This window comes from Zeugodacus cucurbitae, chromosome 4, assembly GCF_028554725.1.
Source record: "Zeugodacus cucurbitae isolate PBARC_wt_2022May chromosome 4, idZeuCucr1.2, whole genome shotgun sequence".
NCBI lineage: Eukaryota > Metazoa > Arthropoda > Insecta > Diptera > Tephritidae > Zeugodacus > Zeugodacus cucurbitae.
Window position 1 is genome coordinate 63845789 of NC_071669.1, and position 17339 is coordinate 63863127.

The window sequence follows — 17339 nt, forward strand, 5'->3', positions numbered from 1 at the left end:
CCAACCTAATTGTGATGTAGAACGTTTACCACCCACCCACTTTAAGTATTTGATTACTTACATACATACCCTGTATTAACGTGCGGTTTCGAGCTATCGACACAATCAGGACACATTTTGCTGTAGCCTTATTTTGACATAAACACACATACAAACATACAAAGCATACAAGCCAATGTCATGGGCGTAATTATTAACTCAAAACAATTTTCGATAATTCAAAATCTAGTTCAAATTGGAAGATGCATCGAGTGGGAATACATTTCCGCCAAATAACAGCACAATTATACCGAGCGCACCAGCTGTTATTGCCGCTGCCAATCTGTCGTCAACCATATCACAACGGCGCATCAACAGTAATTCATGTAAGTGGCATGCAGTGATGCATATAGTTAAAATTTTTTGTATAATTTCACATTCTAAAATCATATTTTTTCATTTCATTGCAGTGAATTCGTCGAATCAATCGTTGAATTCAATTGGACGACCTGTGTCCGCACCCGTCAATGCCACCACATCCACCACATTACTTAGCAATGATGCTCACAGCGAGGGTGTCAGCATTTTCGGCCGGCGACTCACTGGTGGAAGCACCAATAGCACTTATAGCGCCACAATCCCAGCAGCTACCACCACAACGTCTACTGCAGCCACAACTACAGCTAACGTCACAGCCGCTACGGCTAACTCGACGTCTAAAAATAATGATGATAAAGGTGATGTAATTTTGCTTTGTTTTTCTTCATTTATTTCAACTATTTTTTTTTTCTTTCTTTTTGTTTTAGATAATGACAAAGAAAATGATAATCGCAATTTGGCTGCTCAATCGGCTATACAACGAAGAAGAAAACCAAAAAGAAGATCCACCGGCGTTGTGCATATCGATATGGATGTAAGTAGTTGATTTTTATTTAAAATAATTTTGGGTTAATGAGAGGTGTAATTACATGAAAATACTTTTCCAAAAAAAATATTTGAAATACCAACTACCGCGGTAATATTTTCGGTAATAGTAAAGTCTAGATTTCGAGATTAGAAAAGTCGAGAAACAGTAACGAAAATCTCATATAAGTATATAGGAATAAATATAAAGGGTGCTCTTTAGAGACAAAAATAATTTTCCAAAGTAGTATAGTGACCAAAAATGCCAAACGAATATGTCTACTCCGACAGCTGGTTTGAAAATTATTTTTCTAAGAAATTCTACATCTCTGAAAGCACCCTTTATTGTTGGTTTAAAATGAGAAAAATATATATATTTATTAGTAATAAATTAAACAAGCGAAATAAATTAAAAAAAATATATTTGAAAATATTTGGTTTAACAGTTATAACACTAGAATAATAGACGCAAATAAATCACCCTATATTTATAATTATTAAAAAAATATTAGTACAAAAGGCAAGAGTAAATATTTAATGGAAAAATTCATTTCAGAAACAAAGAAATTAGAAATTCCAAAATTTCTCTTTTTCGATTTTCGAACATTCAAAATAGCAAGTATTCCAAATATGAAATTTTAAAACGCAATTGCAATTTACAAGTGCAGGTGTCGGCGAAATCTGTAATTGTTTGCCTTTTATAATTTATTGTGTATTTCAATTCATTTGACTAGGCATCTGTTGTATTTACGTACACAGAACTTAGACTTTGATTAATTGCTGTAATTTATGAATTTTATGCATTTTAAATACGGAAATTTACAATGTGAAATGTTTAATATTTTATTTTTCTCTATACTTGCTTGCATTTACAGGAGCTCGATCCAGAGCGACAAGATTCAGCCAACGATGCGGAAGAGAAAGATAAAGAGAAGGAGGTGAGTACTTTGAAAATGCAATTTTCTTTCTAAATATTTAGTTATTTGTGAGTGGTATGCTCTCATGCATATTTCTAATTGATGAGGTTGTGTTTATTGCGATAATAAATAATATTTACAATAATGGCAACAACAACATACAAACGTATTGTAGGCATATAATGGTTTTAAAACGTTTGAAAATTTATTTTTCGACTATTAAGTGACACTTTATTTATGGTTTACATATTTCTTTCAAACTATTTTTATTATTATGCTGCTGAAGTGATTACATTTTACACTTAAGAAATTTAAATTCATGTGTAATTGTCATTTTTGAACGCAAACTGCAATGCGCAGCGGTGCCAATCTTTGTATATAGCAAATGTATACATTTGTACAAGGAAATTAAATCAGCACTTGAGTCTATTACTACCATATGAAATCGAATTTATGGAATTTCTCTTGTGTTTGCCTTAAAATGCTTGGTTTTTATGTGTTTGCATTTCCATAATACACGAATTTCGCACAATATACACACATCCCGACGGGCGGTAAACATTAAAAGTAAAATTTATTTAATTCAAGTGAAGGAAAAAAACGTATTTTCCTTAGCTAATTACGTCGCAATGGCGTCACACCTTTGTGCGATTGCTGCAATTTGCATTTGTGGCCGCAATTGCGTGGGTTGCTGTTCACAAGCACTTACAGTTACAGTGGTGGCGTACTCATTGGGAACGAATTTTTTTCAAAATTAAATTTGATAAATTTTTTAGATATATAGTTAGTTCTATAGTTGAAATTTTAATTTCAATCTGTATGCGCCTAAATGTAGGCAACTTGTTACAGGCTCATCAGCTATTTTCTCCAAATATATGTCGAATTCAGGTTTCTAATGCAGTTAGAATATAGATATTTAGTCCTTTAATTAAAATATTAAGATATAAATTTTAATGTGTATGCACCTGAATGTAGGCAACGAATTAATCTCTCACCATCTATTTTGACCTTATCCTTTTAATACAATTATAACGTATATATTTAATACTTTAGTTGAAAAGAAATCGATATTTGAATTTCAATTTGCATGCGCCTAAATGTAGGCAACATATCATTGCCTCATCAGCTGTTTTCGCTTGTTACCCAATTGATTTTCGACTTTTTGCCTTTTGATACTTTTAAAAATTTGTTTCATAATTTATTCCGAATAATATTTTTTTACTCTGGAGGGCCTATTTTCTTCTTGCAATTGAGAGAGTTGTATAACAAATCAACTAACTGACTGTAATGACCTATGAAATTAGCACGTAAACAGATTTATATTCGACCAAGGACGCGACCCGACAGAATTCTCCAAAACTATTGCTTAATTTTGTATTCTGTTACAATAACTATTTATTAATAAACCTAAGTCCTCACCTTTTTCTTTAGTCAAGTACTTGTAACCACTTCCAATAAGTCCCCTACATACTGTATAGGTATGTACTTTCCGCAAAAATTTCCCATTAAATCTTTGTTTTGCGTTTCAACCAAATCCCAGCATGCCAAGGCTACTTGTCGGTGCTATGAAGTGGTCAGTCAATGTGGTGCAGCACGCTTATTGTCTGTTGTCTGTCCATCAATCGCGACCGTCTCAGTCAGCGCAGCTGTTTAGCATTAATTACCTGCCGTTTGCGGCTGCAATGACCCACTTGCTGCACGCAGATTTGGCTTAGTTAATGGTGAGATGTATATTTTTACGGTTATCTGCATGTATTATTTACCGTGCCACCACAAACACACACATGCAGGCATGCAAATACATGTGTGTGGCCTACTTAGACGCTTTACGCCATCACATACACTTTATTTTCTTCGAAAAGGTGTCAAAATGAGCGCATTTTTAGGATTATTTTTTATTAATATTTTTTTTATTTTATTAATATTTTATTAATATGTTTTTTTTATTTTTTAATATTTATTATTTTTTTCTTAATTTTTTATTTTTAATTTTTTAATATTCATTCGTTTCATTACATTCATTTTTTTATTCTTAACTTTTTATTTTTAATATATTTTTTTTTATTTTCTTTTTATTTTTTTTTTTATTCTTAATTATTTTTGTTTAAATTTTTTTTACGTTTTCTTCTTGTCATCGAAATCTTATGATTTCTCATATCGAGCGTGTGCCTTTGTGTATATACTATATGTGTGTGTTTGTGTATGCCTTGTGGCGTTGTAAGTGTCCGACGCGCCGCACTGTCTGCAGCCGGTGACACATTCACTTGTCAAATTATGCACAATTTCAAGTGTAATATTCGCTTTTATTGACATTGAATTCATATCTAAGCCGATTGCTTAATAAACATTAGCGAAAAGCAATTAAAATCAACAACGGTACACCTCATGGTTGAGGTCAACGGTATTAGAGCGCATAATTTGTAGACAATTATTTTAGAGCATTTTGCAGATATTTATTATTAGTTGTTGTAGCTTTTAAAAGCACTGTCGGTGAATTTAAATTATTGCTATTTACATGTAAAAGCTAATGCAAGCAACAACAACTACAACAATAACTAAATGTTTTCTTAAAACATAATAAAATTGCCAAAAGCGGCACATAAATTACAGTTTAGCGATTGTTAATCACCGCCAATGTCCTCTTAGTGCTGTTAAATGTTTTCATTTTACTATCTGCTGCTTTTTTTGTTATTGTTGTTATTTTTTTGCTCTATATTAGTCAACATTCAGTATACGCCAGCCTAACATAATTCACACCTCGCCAAACAATAGCGTTTGTGTCCGTCTGTCTGTCTAACGGGAAGCCTATGATTGACGTTGTCAAGTGCAAAAATGTATTTCTTGTGTATGTCTGTGTGTGTGTGCGCTTTAGCCACCAACTGAATCATCTGCCATACTAACTAAAGCTATTAATGGAAATTGCTAAGCGATTTACATTATTTCATCTTGCACATCTGCTGTACATTTGTTCTATAGTCGTATACTATAACTGCGGTTTATTTCATGCCTTGATAAATATTAACGCTGTGTATATGTATGTGTAATATACACAAATCTCTCAACGTAAATGCTATAAATATGTCGCTATTGACTTTTGTAGTAAACATAGCTGCGAGTCATAAACGTTGTAATATATAATCGCAATTATTTATACTCAGAAATCTATAAAAGATATTAATATAGAAAACATTAAAAACTGCTTAATGGTATTTACCCTTTTGACCTTCTGTTTTGTGTTTTATATTTCAATATGATGCGCGCTGAAATGTAGGCAACAAATGTTAGCGTTCAATAACTTAACCTAACAATTTTTCGGATCGATAGGTACATGTTTTAGGCAAATGATGCTTATTCACTATTAGCTTGATTTCATTCGTTGATTTCATAAATCGTTTCACATTTATTAGGTCTACAACTTTGCTTCCATCGTTTTTTTTTTGTAAATTTAAGTTTTTTTATGTATAAAAACGGTTACAAATGTCGATAGACCCTAGCCGCACTTTTCTTGGAATTAAAAAGAAAAGCAAAATTTTCCGCAACTGTCGAGAATTCGACTCAAAAAGTGATATTTCCAGTTGAGAATAAGTTTGGGATGCAAACAGATCTCTACAAATATTTTGTTGGGTTAATGTTGACACAAGTGTCCAAGATCGATATAAAACGATTTAATCGACCAGTGCTTGACCCCAGAGACATCTATTGGAAAACGGCGGAAGCAAAGTTAAATGTTCATTTGATATCCTTTAAGTTTTGTTGCCCTTTCCAGTTTCAAAATAGGGTCTTAATCTCAAATAGTTCCAGATTTAAACAATACCAATCAAATCTGTTGACTACCGAATATTTGGAAGTAGAAATTTTACTTTAAATTTGGTGGTCATATACATAGTGCATTGTTTGAAAGAATTTAATGAAATCCTGCTATTTCAAAATTACTTTCGTTTTCTAAGAACTTGACTCACTGAGTTTAATAGTCGAATACCATAACCTCTGTGAAAAATATAAGGAATTAGTTATTTACAACAGTTATAATCTCAGCACCTAGATGTATGCTACATTTTTCCTAAATTTACTATTTACTCTAAAATATTTGAAAAATAAGCTTCGTCCTTTGCCACCCACTTGGATCTTAAAACATTTATAAAACAGAAAAATATATTTATTTGCCTCAAAATTTTGTTCCCGCTGCTTTCTAAACAACAAACTTATATGGATTTTCTATTTTCACATTGCTCTCAGTTGACATATAAATTGTCGCGTTCGTTGAACTTTTGACCATTTTCTGAAAGACATCATTAAATCCCCAAAACACATTTCTGGTGTGTTTATAAATAGCAAACGTTTAAAATTTATGTAATTTGTGGTTGTGCACATGTGAAGCGACCATACAAACACAAACGCCCCACTCTGGGCATGAAGTTGGGCGCACTTTCTCATACGCCGTGGAGTAATGCTGTGATCGCTGTCAAGTGTAGTTTGTACATATGTACATACGAGTATGTGCATGTTGACATAGTACGCGTAAGCCAAACGAACGACCGCTCGTAAAATGCATAATAGTGTGCTGTATGTTAAACTTCTGGCCAAGAAACCCGCCTAAAACACAGACTATATATAGACACATATGAGGTTCGAAATATGTTTATGTTTTTGTTTATTGCTTTAAAATTTGATGTATTAAATAATGTTATTTAAGGATGAAATATTATATGCTGTTATTATGTACATACCATATGTATAGAGAAAGTGTTTGAATTAAAAATATTATATATTTTTTTTCTTATTTTAAATTATTTTTTTTCTATTTCTTAAATTTTTTTCGTTATATTTTTGAAAATGTTTGGATTTTTTAAAATTTTTTTTGCATTTTTGAACATTTTTTTATATTTTTCAATGATTTATTTTTAATATTGAAGTTCAATGTAGACACCTTAAATCAAAAAAATAATTCAATTTAAATTTCCATTGCCAATAATGCTCTGTCCACTCTTCCCAGTTGGACGCGCTGTCGTCGAAAATTTTCAAATCTGTTTAAGTCGCAATCACCCAACACCTGACCGAATTATAATTAAAAATACATTTTGTGTGCGGGAAAAATCAGGTGAAAAACGCTTGTCAATTGTCTTGACGTCGGCGATTTATTTTTTTACTGCGGCATGTGCATTTATTTTTATATAAAGACAGACATATAGAAGTTTGTGTGTGGCGGGCTATGGAAGGCCTTTCCTTGTTTTTAGAGCATTTACGATTTAACATTAATTCTGTTTATTATTGAAGCTCACGTGCCATGAAATAAATTAAATCAGAATCTATAAATTTTATAGGTTTAAAATTGTTGAATTAGAGAGCAAAGGTCGTATGAAGTTCAACGGATGTTTAATTTTTTTTTATAATTTTTTTTATATATTTTTTTTATATATTTTTTTTATATATTTTTTTTATATATTTTTTTTATATATTTTTTTTATATATTTTTTTTATATATTTTTTTTATATATTTTTTGATTTACCCCCTCCCCCCTGTAAGGTTTGTTTCGTCGAAAAAAGACCTTTTTTCATGAATTTTTTTGGAAAAAATGATTGCTGTAGGTTTATTTTACTTATTATTATATGAAAGTACAACATTTGAAGGATACTTAAAAAAAGTTTTATCGAAAAATAGCGAGGAATAACGGATTTATCGTCGATCTCTGCAGGCACCTCGAAAAAAAGTTTTTGTGCGGTGACCAGCCTACAGCATCACTGGACCATCCGAAACCAAAAAATCAAAATGCTTTCTTTAGTTTATGAGTTTATCATTCAATTGACGTCGAGTTTTTTTCAATTTTTCAATTTTCGGTACCATTTTCAAGCCAAAATGACGATTTTAGACGAAAAAATCGACCTATTTGTTATTGTAAAATTGTTAGTAGTTATTCAAAACGATCGCTGCAGTAGTTTTTTCTGTAGGCTGGTCACCGACTTTAAAAATGACATATGTATTTGGGAAAATCGATTCAAAGTTTTGTACACTCAGTGAAGGTAGCTGGAGGTATGGTTATTCAACCTGCTGTAACTTCGTTAGTTTTTCTCCGAATGACCTAAAACTTTAACACAGAGATGTTGATGGTTCAGAAAAAAATATTAAAAAAATGAAAAAAAGTTGTCAAACTTTAACCCCCCCCCCCCTGTTCGTTCAATGTGGTTGGAGTTAAGATACTTAAACTGCCCGTCAGTCATCAAAAAGTGAAATATTCTTCCTTTCAATGATAAAAGTGTTTTTTTAAATCTACTTAGTAGTAGTTAGTATAGCCAAATTAATAGATCAATTCGATTCGATTCGATTCGATTAAAAATTAATTTAGTAAAATAAGCTTTTTCTTATGTATGGTAAATCGATCAAAATCAGCGCTTTAATCGAGTAGGTTAATTGATCAATTAACTCCTGTGCGAAAAATCTAGTAGGTATATTCTTAATGTTAGATTACTTGTACCGAGCAATATTCATTAAAGAAGAAATCTGACTTTTTTCTAGGAATATGGAGGCATTACCGTTCTACTATGACCCGTTTAAGAAACCACCAAATTAAGTGTTGCTTCATGTTAAAAAGTGGGGTTAATGAAAACAAACATCCACATGTGATATTCATAGATTTAATTAAACGTTTTAAAATGCAGTTAATCGATAAATAAATTTCACTTTTTCTTGAACGCTCCGTATGCTTACATTTATATAATAGGTGTATGTGTGTTCTCGAATGAAATAAGAACAACGGAAAGTAATGAAAACACTTTCTTTTACGGTCAATGTGCCGCACGCGTTCCGTTTTGTACCTGAATTTTCCGCATTTGCGGCATATTTGCCCCCCATACGGTGGACACACAAACACGCACACTTACAAACACAACACCCAACCTCCCAAAATGTTGTTGGCGCACGTTTTACGCGCTCACGTTATGACTTACGTGAAATTGTGCTCACGATCACTTGAAATAAGCTCCCGCATGCATTGCTATGCTCATTCGCTTTTCCGCTACGTACAGACAGTCTTTACATTTGTGTTGTCGCTCATTTTCCTTCACATCGTGGGTGCTTGCTTGCTCTCTGAGCAGGTATTTTCTAGTGTTTCTCAACTCTGCTATTTGAAAAAGTATTGGAAAATATCACGTTAACATTTAGTTTAAAATAAAATGCTAACGTTATGTTTTTATGAATTTAGTTTCATTTTAGACGTTTAGGCGTGCACAAGTCGGAAAGCAAATAAATACAAAGCAAATATAAATTTTTAACGTACAACAAAAAGAAAATTTTGAAATTTCTACAAAATATTGAAAATTGAAAATTAATTAATGCAATTGCTTGCAACGTTTGATTTTGTTGTAAAAAATAGTTTATTTTGGCAATCGTATACGGTGTAACAGATCTTATTGACTTTAATCGAAACATTTTTGCGGTTATTGACAGTTTACCACAAAAGTAGTCAAACAATAAAAAATGCACAACACAATGCAGCTGTCGCCACAACTGTTTATAGTCGATGCAACATTGTCGGATTGAATGTCGTTGCGTGTGTCAATTTAAATGTGATTTTTTTTATGTAAAATATTTTTTTTTTTAATTTATATTTTTTTATTTATATTTTTTTATTTTTTTATTTATATTTTTTAAATTTATATATATTTTTCATTTAAATTTTTATATTTTTTTTTTAATTTATATTAAAAAACAATTTTTTAATTCACATTTATATATATATATTTTTTTTAATTTATTTAATATTATTTTAAATTATATTTTGTTTTGGTTAATTTCTTTTACATTTATATTTTATTTTTTAACTTTATTTGTTTTTCTATATTTTGCAATAATTTTTTATAAATTATAAATTGTTTTCCTTTGTCATATTTTTATAATTTTTTTATTTTTATATTTTTTTTTTATTTTTATATTTTTTTATTTTTATATTTTTTTTTATTTTTTATTTTTTTTTTATAATTATGGCTCTTAATTTTTTTTTTTATTTTGACTTTATTTTTATTAGAATTATTTTTTTTTTATTTCAATCTGTTTATTTTTGTTTTGTGCATGTAATACTAGTCATCGTCATCATCACCGCTGTCAGCGTGTCACAGTCAAGTCATGACATTTGAAACATTTATTTATTTTGCGCCAAAGTGTTTTACTACTGACTTCGCTTGCGGTGTATGTCAGTTTATGGTTGTTTTTGTGCGATTTTTAAATACCATATATGGTGTTGGTGGTCTCTAGGCGACTCTCTAGAGTCGTGCATCTACTAACTGCTATAAATTTGCTACCATTTTTGTACAATTTTTTTTTTTTGCAAAGCATTGACGACTTCGCGTACAAGCGTGTGCTGCCAATAAAGTTTTCTTCAGTTTTTACTTTTTTTTTTTTAATTTTTAATTTTATTGTTTGTTCGAATTTTTCCTGACAACATTTTTGCTTGCCACCACAAAATGATGTCATCCGAACGCATCACATTTTAGTTGAGTTTCAGCAGTTGCACGGCGCACAATTTGCGTGGCATTTAATTAAAGTGGCATAGAAGACGTGTATCTTTACGTAAACTGCGAATCTCATTTCACACAAATTGCTTTCTCGCCGGCTTTTTTTTCGATTGCATTGATAAAATTCGGACTTTTTGTTGTTGATTATTTTTTTTTTTCTGAATATTATACTCGCTGGCAGCTGACACGATTCGTATGAAAATGTGACGATATGAATTATTTTTAAACACCGGGAAGGATTAACAGCTGACATCTTGTATTGTGTTGAAAATTCACATTCATCTAATGAAATACATAGAATTTGTGCTGTTGCGAAAACGCTTTAACATTTGTGCGCAGGTGTTTTCCAAAAAAATACCATCTGTAAAAAAATATAAAGAATTCCAATATCTTAGCAATTTCGTAACAGTTAGTGAATATAAAATACAATGATATAAAATTTTGTATTTAGGCTGCACATTATGCCATTATGTTTGAGATTTTAAGAGGAAAAGCAATAAAAGTCTATAAAAACAATAAACAAGCATAAAATAAACAAATTTTAGGCGTTCATCGAATTGAAAAATTAGTGATTGAGATGAGTTAATTGTGATAATAAATAAAGAATAAATAAACTAAAAAAATTAATAAAATACAATAAATTAAAAAATAAATGAAATTGAATAGGAAATAAAAATAAATAATAATAACAAAAATAAAAAGTAATAATAAAAATTAAATTAAAAAAAAATTAATAACTACAACTTTTTATTAGTTATTATTATCATAAAATTATTAACTCGCTTAAAATCTTTTTTTTTTATTATATAAAGTAATTACTCTGCTGACTGCATAATGGCAGTTATTCTGGAAAGTAAAATTAAGAAACATTCCAAATAACTTCCAATTATAGTTCAAATCTGATATGGATCAACGTGTTATTATTATGAGACCAATGTATCGATCATAGCAATTATTTTCCAACATTTCGATACCATTTTGGATTAAAAATTAGCCTTAGACTCGATCAGTATCCCTCATTGTTGGTCAATTTTTCCGAGATCATGCTCCTCAGGTCTCAAAAGAGTTGATCGGACTTTCAAGAACCTTAGTGATTGGTATTAGTTTTTCTAACGGGTGATTTTTTTGAGGTTAGGATTTTCATGCATTAGTATTTGACAGATCACGTGGGATTTCAGACATGGTGTCAAAGAGAAAGATGCTCAGTATGCTTTGACATTTCATCATGAATAGACTTACTAACGAGCAACGCTTGCAAATCATTGAATTTTATTACCAAAATCAGTGTTCGGTTCGAAATGTTTTTTATCGACAAATTTTGTTCAGCGATGAGGCTCATTTCTGGTTGAATGGCTACGTAAATAAGCAAAATTGCCGCATTTGGGGTGAAGAGCAACCAGAAGCCGTTCAAGAACTGCCCATGCATCCCGAAAAATGCACTGTTTGGTGTGGTTTGTACGCTGGTGGAATCATTGGACCGTATTTTTTCAAAGATGCTGTTGGACGCAACGTTACGGTGAATGGCGATCGCTATCGTTCGATGCTAACAAACTTTTTGTTGCCAAAAATGGAAGAACTGAACTTGGTTGACATGTGGTTTCAACAAGATGGCGCTACATGCCACACAGCTCGCGATTCTATGGCCATTTTGAGGGAAAACTTCGGAGAACAATTCATCTCAAGAAATGGACCCGTAAGTTGGCCACCAAGATCATGCGATTTAACGCCTTTAGACTATTTTTTGTGGGGCTACGTCAAGTCTAAAGTCTACAGAAATAAGCCAGCAACTATTCCAGCTTTGGAAGACAACATTTCCGAAGAAATTCGGGCTATTCCGGCCGAAATGCTCGAAAAAGTTGCCCAAAATTGGACTTTCCGAATGGACCACCTAAGACGCAGCCGCGGTCAACATTTAAATGAAATTATCTTCAAAAAGTAAATGTCATGAACCAATCTAACGTTTCAAATAAAGAACCGATGAGATTTTGCAAATTTTATGCGTTTTTTTTTTTTAAAAGTTATCAAGCTCTTAAAAAATCACCCTTTATTTTGAAGAATATTGATGAAAATATCTCCATACAACTCCAAAATATGGACTCCATCCTTTGCCAGTTGGATTCGGTTCCAACGACTGTCAGTAATTTCTTTACAACTATGTAGCTCAAGACACCTGACTGTCATGAAGTCATTGTTGACCAAAATTTCTAACGATTCAACTTATTCCTTTGGCGCAGAACCCATAAAACACATCCTTTCAATTCTAGTGGGGTTCTCTAACGATCCAATACGAATATATCCTCCAGCCTATCCGTAGTCCTATATCTAGTGTTTCTGGAACAATGGTGATTCCTTGTTATCTTGATACATATCCCAGAAATTATATATTTACAATTTTAAGAAAAGTAGTCGGCTCAAAAAAATTTGTCGCTTTTGAATCTTTTGATTTCGCCTTTAAAAAAATGTAAATGAGACCATGAGAGTTCAAATGAGTTAAGATAAACCGAAATATAATGTAAAATGAATACTGTTGATTATTGCCATTACTTCGTAGTAATTCACCCCACCTGCTCTCTCGATTTTCCTGCAGGCCATACATTGGGCATTGGCAAGTTTTCCCCCAATTCCTTCGCGCTGTATGTACATCTGTGTTGTGTATTTTTAGTTTTCCTCTTCATTTACTTAATACCGCGTGGGTGATTCAGCAGTCGGCGCGTTGTGGTTTATGGAATATAGCTAGTGTCTTTGCTTTATCTGCTTTTATTATTTCGAAAGAAAACAATTTCGCTTAAACATGTGTTGCTTTGTATTACTTTATCTGCTTGTTTCCTGATCGTATGTGCTAATGTGAAGATGTAGGTGTGTCTACGAGTGGATGTTGTACAATTGAAAATCGGCAGCAACAACGCAAATTAAGCAAATGTGCGATTTAAGTTTGGTACTAGTAGACTTTTTCCGATTCATTTGCTATTTGCATATGTTACGTTGGATAAGCTCTTTTTACTGACGTCAAATTTTCATGGCTCTTTGGACATGTATTTCTGGTTGGCAGTTTAAATGATCTTCGAAAAGATTATTTATTTTAATTTTTTTTGTAAATTTTTATTTTTTTTTTTTTGTATTTTAATTTTTTTTTAATTATAGTATTTGTTTTTTTTTTTATTATCTCATCTACATCATTATTTGTTAACATTTTGTTTTATTTATTATGATTTTTTTTATTATTGTTTCTATTTTGTGTTTTTAGTTTTTTTGGTGTGTTTTTTCTGACTTATATTATTTGTTTTTATTCCCTTGAGATATATACTCTTGTAATCCAATTTATTTCCATTTGTTCTTCCTCTTCCTATTTGTTTTTATTTAATTTTTCCTAAATGCGGCACTATTTTGGTTACGCCTAATTGAATTTTTGAGTGGCATTATAAAAATTTTGCATAAACAAATGCATACATTTTCGAAACTCACGCTCGTAAACGCCTCATTTATTTCGATTTGACTGCGTTGTGTTGTGTGCGCGTTGCATTTTTGTATACAAAATGCTTAATTTGAAGATTTTCGCTAAAATTGTTTGTTGTAATTTTTCATAGTTGAGCGAAAATTAAACACGCTGAGAACACAATTTGGTTCAGTGAACTCATGCCAAACTGTGTGTAATTATAAATAATAATACAAAAGAAAATAAAAATATTTCTAAAGACCGAAATTTCAAAGTGCAAGTAAGCAGCTCGAGAGTTATCCACATCACACACACCCCACACAGTGGTCTTACTTGAAGCACCGCTGCTGCAATGTCCTTTCGTTCACGTTCCCGCACCGCCCAGCCGCTAGCCGGCTCATCGCGTCGTCGTTCACTCTCCAGTTCGCGTGCCACCTCGTCCTCGGGCATCGGTGGTGGTAGCGCCTACAATTATAACGGCAGCAATTACAACAGCAATCATACAAATGGCTACGGCAGCTCTACATCACGTCCTCTGAGTACAGGGTATTATCAGAATGGTTCGTCTGGCGCCACATCCTCTTCTTACTACCAGAGTCCGTATGCGAGTATTTATGGTTCGCGTGATAATCTCTACAGCACAGCCGGAAGTCGTGCATCAGCTGGCGCCAGCAGCAGCTCGTATTATTCGAACGGTAAAAATGCTGGCGGTGGCGTCATTGTAATTGGCCGCTATGAGTACACATGCACATCCGCTACTTCCGCTTATCCAACCAAAGCTACTAGCACTTCAGCCAGCCACCATGCTATTTCCAGCGCAACAACAGCATTGAAAAAAGACGCCACTCATTATGTCACGCCAAGAAAAGTCAGCATTAGCGCTGACAATCACCATCATCAACACCATCAAAATAATCATAATCACAATCATCATCAGTATACTCATCAACCGCAGGCGCAACAGCAATATACAAAATCCACCAACCCGAATAGCTCCTCCTCCACCTGCATCATCTCCACCTCACATCACCATCATTACCATCCGCCAACGTCAAAGCTTACAGTGCAACGAACGTCTCGACATGCTTCGCTATCGCCCACCGGTAGCCGCCATAGATGCAAATGCACCTATTGCACACCCTCAACCAGTAGCAGCAGCAGCATGTCGAGATCTCATAATACCAACGCCTTATGCACCGCCAATAATTGTACTAGCAATAGTAGTAATACGAACAACAACAATAATAACAAATCATATTTATACAACTCCTCACAATCCACAGCCAATGGTGGTGGCAGCAGTGGCTATGAATCGCGTTACAGTTCGAATCCCTACAGCAGCAGCGCGAGCAGCTACATGAGTCCCTACACCAGCTATGACAATGGTGTGACCACCGCTTCGTTTAGCTTAGGCAGCAGCGCTGGCAAATCGAACTCCTTCAAAGGCAGCTCCACCGGCAGTTCGTCGTACAGAAGCACGCCGAGCAGCGCACGCTCAACGCCCACTCTGACCAAGATTTCCAATTCGAATAGTAATTTGAGTTCATACAGTGGCAGCACCGCAGCGCCCACATCTGTTGCGGCGGCAGTGAGCAGCAGCAGCGCAGCCGCCATGGCCGCTTTGGTGGGACGCAGCAATTCGTTGCGTGAGCAGGAACGTAAATCGCGTAATCGTTCGCGTTCACGTAGTGCGGCGCAACGTTCCGTTAGCGCATCGTCAGAGAAGAGTGAAGGTTACGAAGTACGTTCGGGTGTAATTTTAGCAAAAACTATATAATTACACAAGCGTTTGTTGTTGTTGCCATTATTAGTTTAAATTGTTTATTGTCATTATAAACTCGATATTAATTTGTAATTTGTTTACTTTAATGTATCAAATGTAATGTTTTGTCTTTCTCCATTTCCAGAGTGGCGGTGAGCGCGGCACATCACGTTCACGTTTGAGCAGCACCACTAACGCCAACACCAACGCAAACTCCACGACAGACGAGAATAAAGCACGTGATAGGTCAGAGAATGGCGAAGCCATCGACTACAAGGCTCTATGGGAGGCTGTAAAGTAAGTATAAGTTTAAAAAGTAATTGAAAATCGTCGTCGCAGTGGTCAAAAAAAGGTGCTTTCTTCACTGGATTTAGAAAGTCAGATATAATCACTGTTATGCTGACGTCACATGATATAGAAAACTACACAAAAGTGGAAAGAACGAAGCTATTTCGAACATGGTAAAAAAATAATATGTAATTGGGTGCGAAAAAAATGCGTAGAACAGATTCGCTAGAATAGATTCCTCGTCGGAAATTTAACCCTTTCAATATCGAGTAATCGAACCTATAAAGTTTTGGAAGCTTAGCTAGCTCATACACGATGTATGGGTACTTACGTCGCCTCTCTGCAATCGTCGATAAGCTGCAATCGCAACGGACAGCCGAGCAGTTTTCTAATCGATTTGCATTCATGCTCTCTAGAAGCACTCAACAGCATCTCGATATAAGAGAATAATGTGGAACGGCGTCTCAAAATCACTGTGTACCGCTGCAGACGAAAAAATTTGATTTTGGCAACGCCTAGAAACGAGCTAGTACGATGAGAGCATTCTCTTTTAGAAACCAGAAGGTGATCTGGTCACTGATGTCCAGGACATATTGGGTTTATGGAGGGAACACTTCGCCAACTTGCTTAATGGCAGTGTAAGAGCAACACCAGGAGACCCAGGACCCGATTCACCAATTCATGACGCTGGAAAAGATGTACCATTGCCCGACCATAGAGAAATTCGAATAGCAATTATCCGCTTGAAGAACAACAAAGCAGCTGTGCTGATTGTCGGTTGCCGGGTGAGCTATTCAAATACGGCGGCGAAGAACTAATAAGGTAAACTAATAGGTCGGAGCCTACTCAATAACGAATATAAAGGGTCCTATCGAGCGTTCTGGGTAAAATATTAAAGCACACCGTCAACGAACTGATTGGATCTTATCAGAGTTTCTTTGGACGATGCGCCATATCTTGGAAAACATCCGAGAGAAAATGATCCATACCATCGCCAAAAGAAACCTACAACCTACAGTTAGTCGAAAAATTGCAAGGAAATGTATTAGGTGTGGATTTTTTGGAAAATAAATTCCGCATTTCATTTGTTGCATAAAATTCCGAACATGAAAGAAATAACGAAATTCACCGATTATTTATCGAACATTGATCGATCTACCGATATTGATCGTTCGTATAATATCTAAAATATGTAAATCACACAAGATTTCTTACTTTCTTTCTTTTTCCTTAAGTTTTACTGATTTTATAATTTTATCTTTTTATTCGAAAATAAAAAATCTGTTTTTTAACAATTTCAGATTGGAGAACGACAAGCTCAAGCAGCAGCTTAAGAAGAAAGATGATGAAATCGTACAAAGTAGAGCAACACTCGAAAGATTTACAAACGCAGTAAGTGAAAAAAATACAATAACTTTACAAATCTTAGCTAAAGAACGCTGAATAATCTTCAATAGATTATTTTTTTTTATACAAAATAATAGTAAATAATTATAATAAACAAAATAGAAGCAAAAACATAAAAAAGCAAACAATAAAAAAAACAACAGCT

At 33.6% G+C, this 17339-nt stretch overlaps 1 protein-coding gene across 21 annotated transcripts in view; it reads left to right on the forward strand.

The window, feature by feature from the left end:
• The window catches only part of LOC105211109 (protein phosphatase 1 regulatory subunit 12A), a 65050-nt gene that overhangs the window by 37891 nt on the left and 9820 nt on the right, over window positions 1–17339 (forward strand). For 17 of the 21 annotated variants that reach the window (XM_054229944.1, XM_054229948.1, XM_054229945.1 and 14 more), the window contains 6 exons: window positions 230–365; window positions 450–716; window positions 786–892; window positions 1758–1820; window positions 15645–15796; window positions 17089–17179. In XM_054229944.1, coding sequence (XP_054085919.1) covers window positions 230–365; window positions 450–716; window positions 786–892; window positions 1758–1820; window positions 15645–15796; window positions 17089–17179 — 816 coding nt within the window. Of the gene's footprint in view, window positions 1–229; window positions 366–449; window positions 717–785; window positions 893–1757; window positions 1821–8978; window positions 9253–13888; window positions 15479–15644; window positions 15797–17088; window positions 17180–17339 lie in introns of those variants that run through there. The other 4 variants (XM_054229961.1, XM_054229960.1, XM_029039555.2 and 1 more) reach the window with 3 other exon arrangements.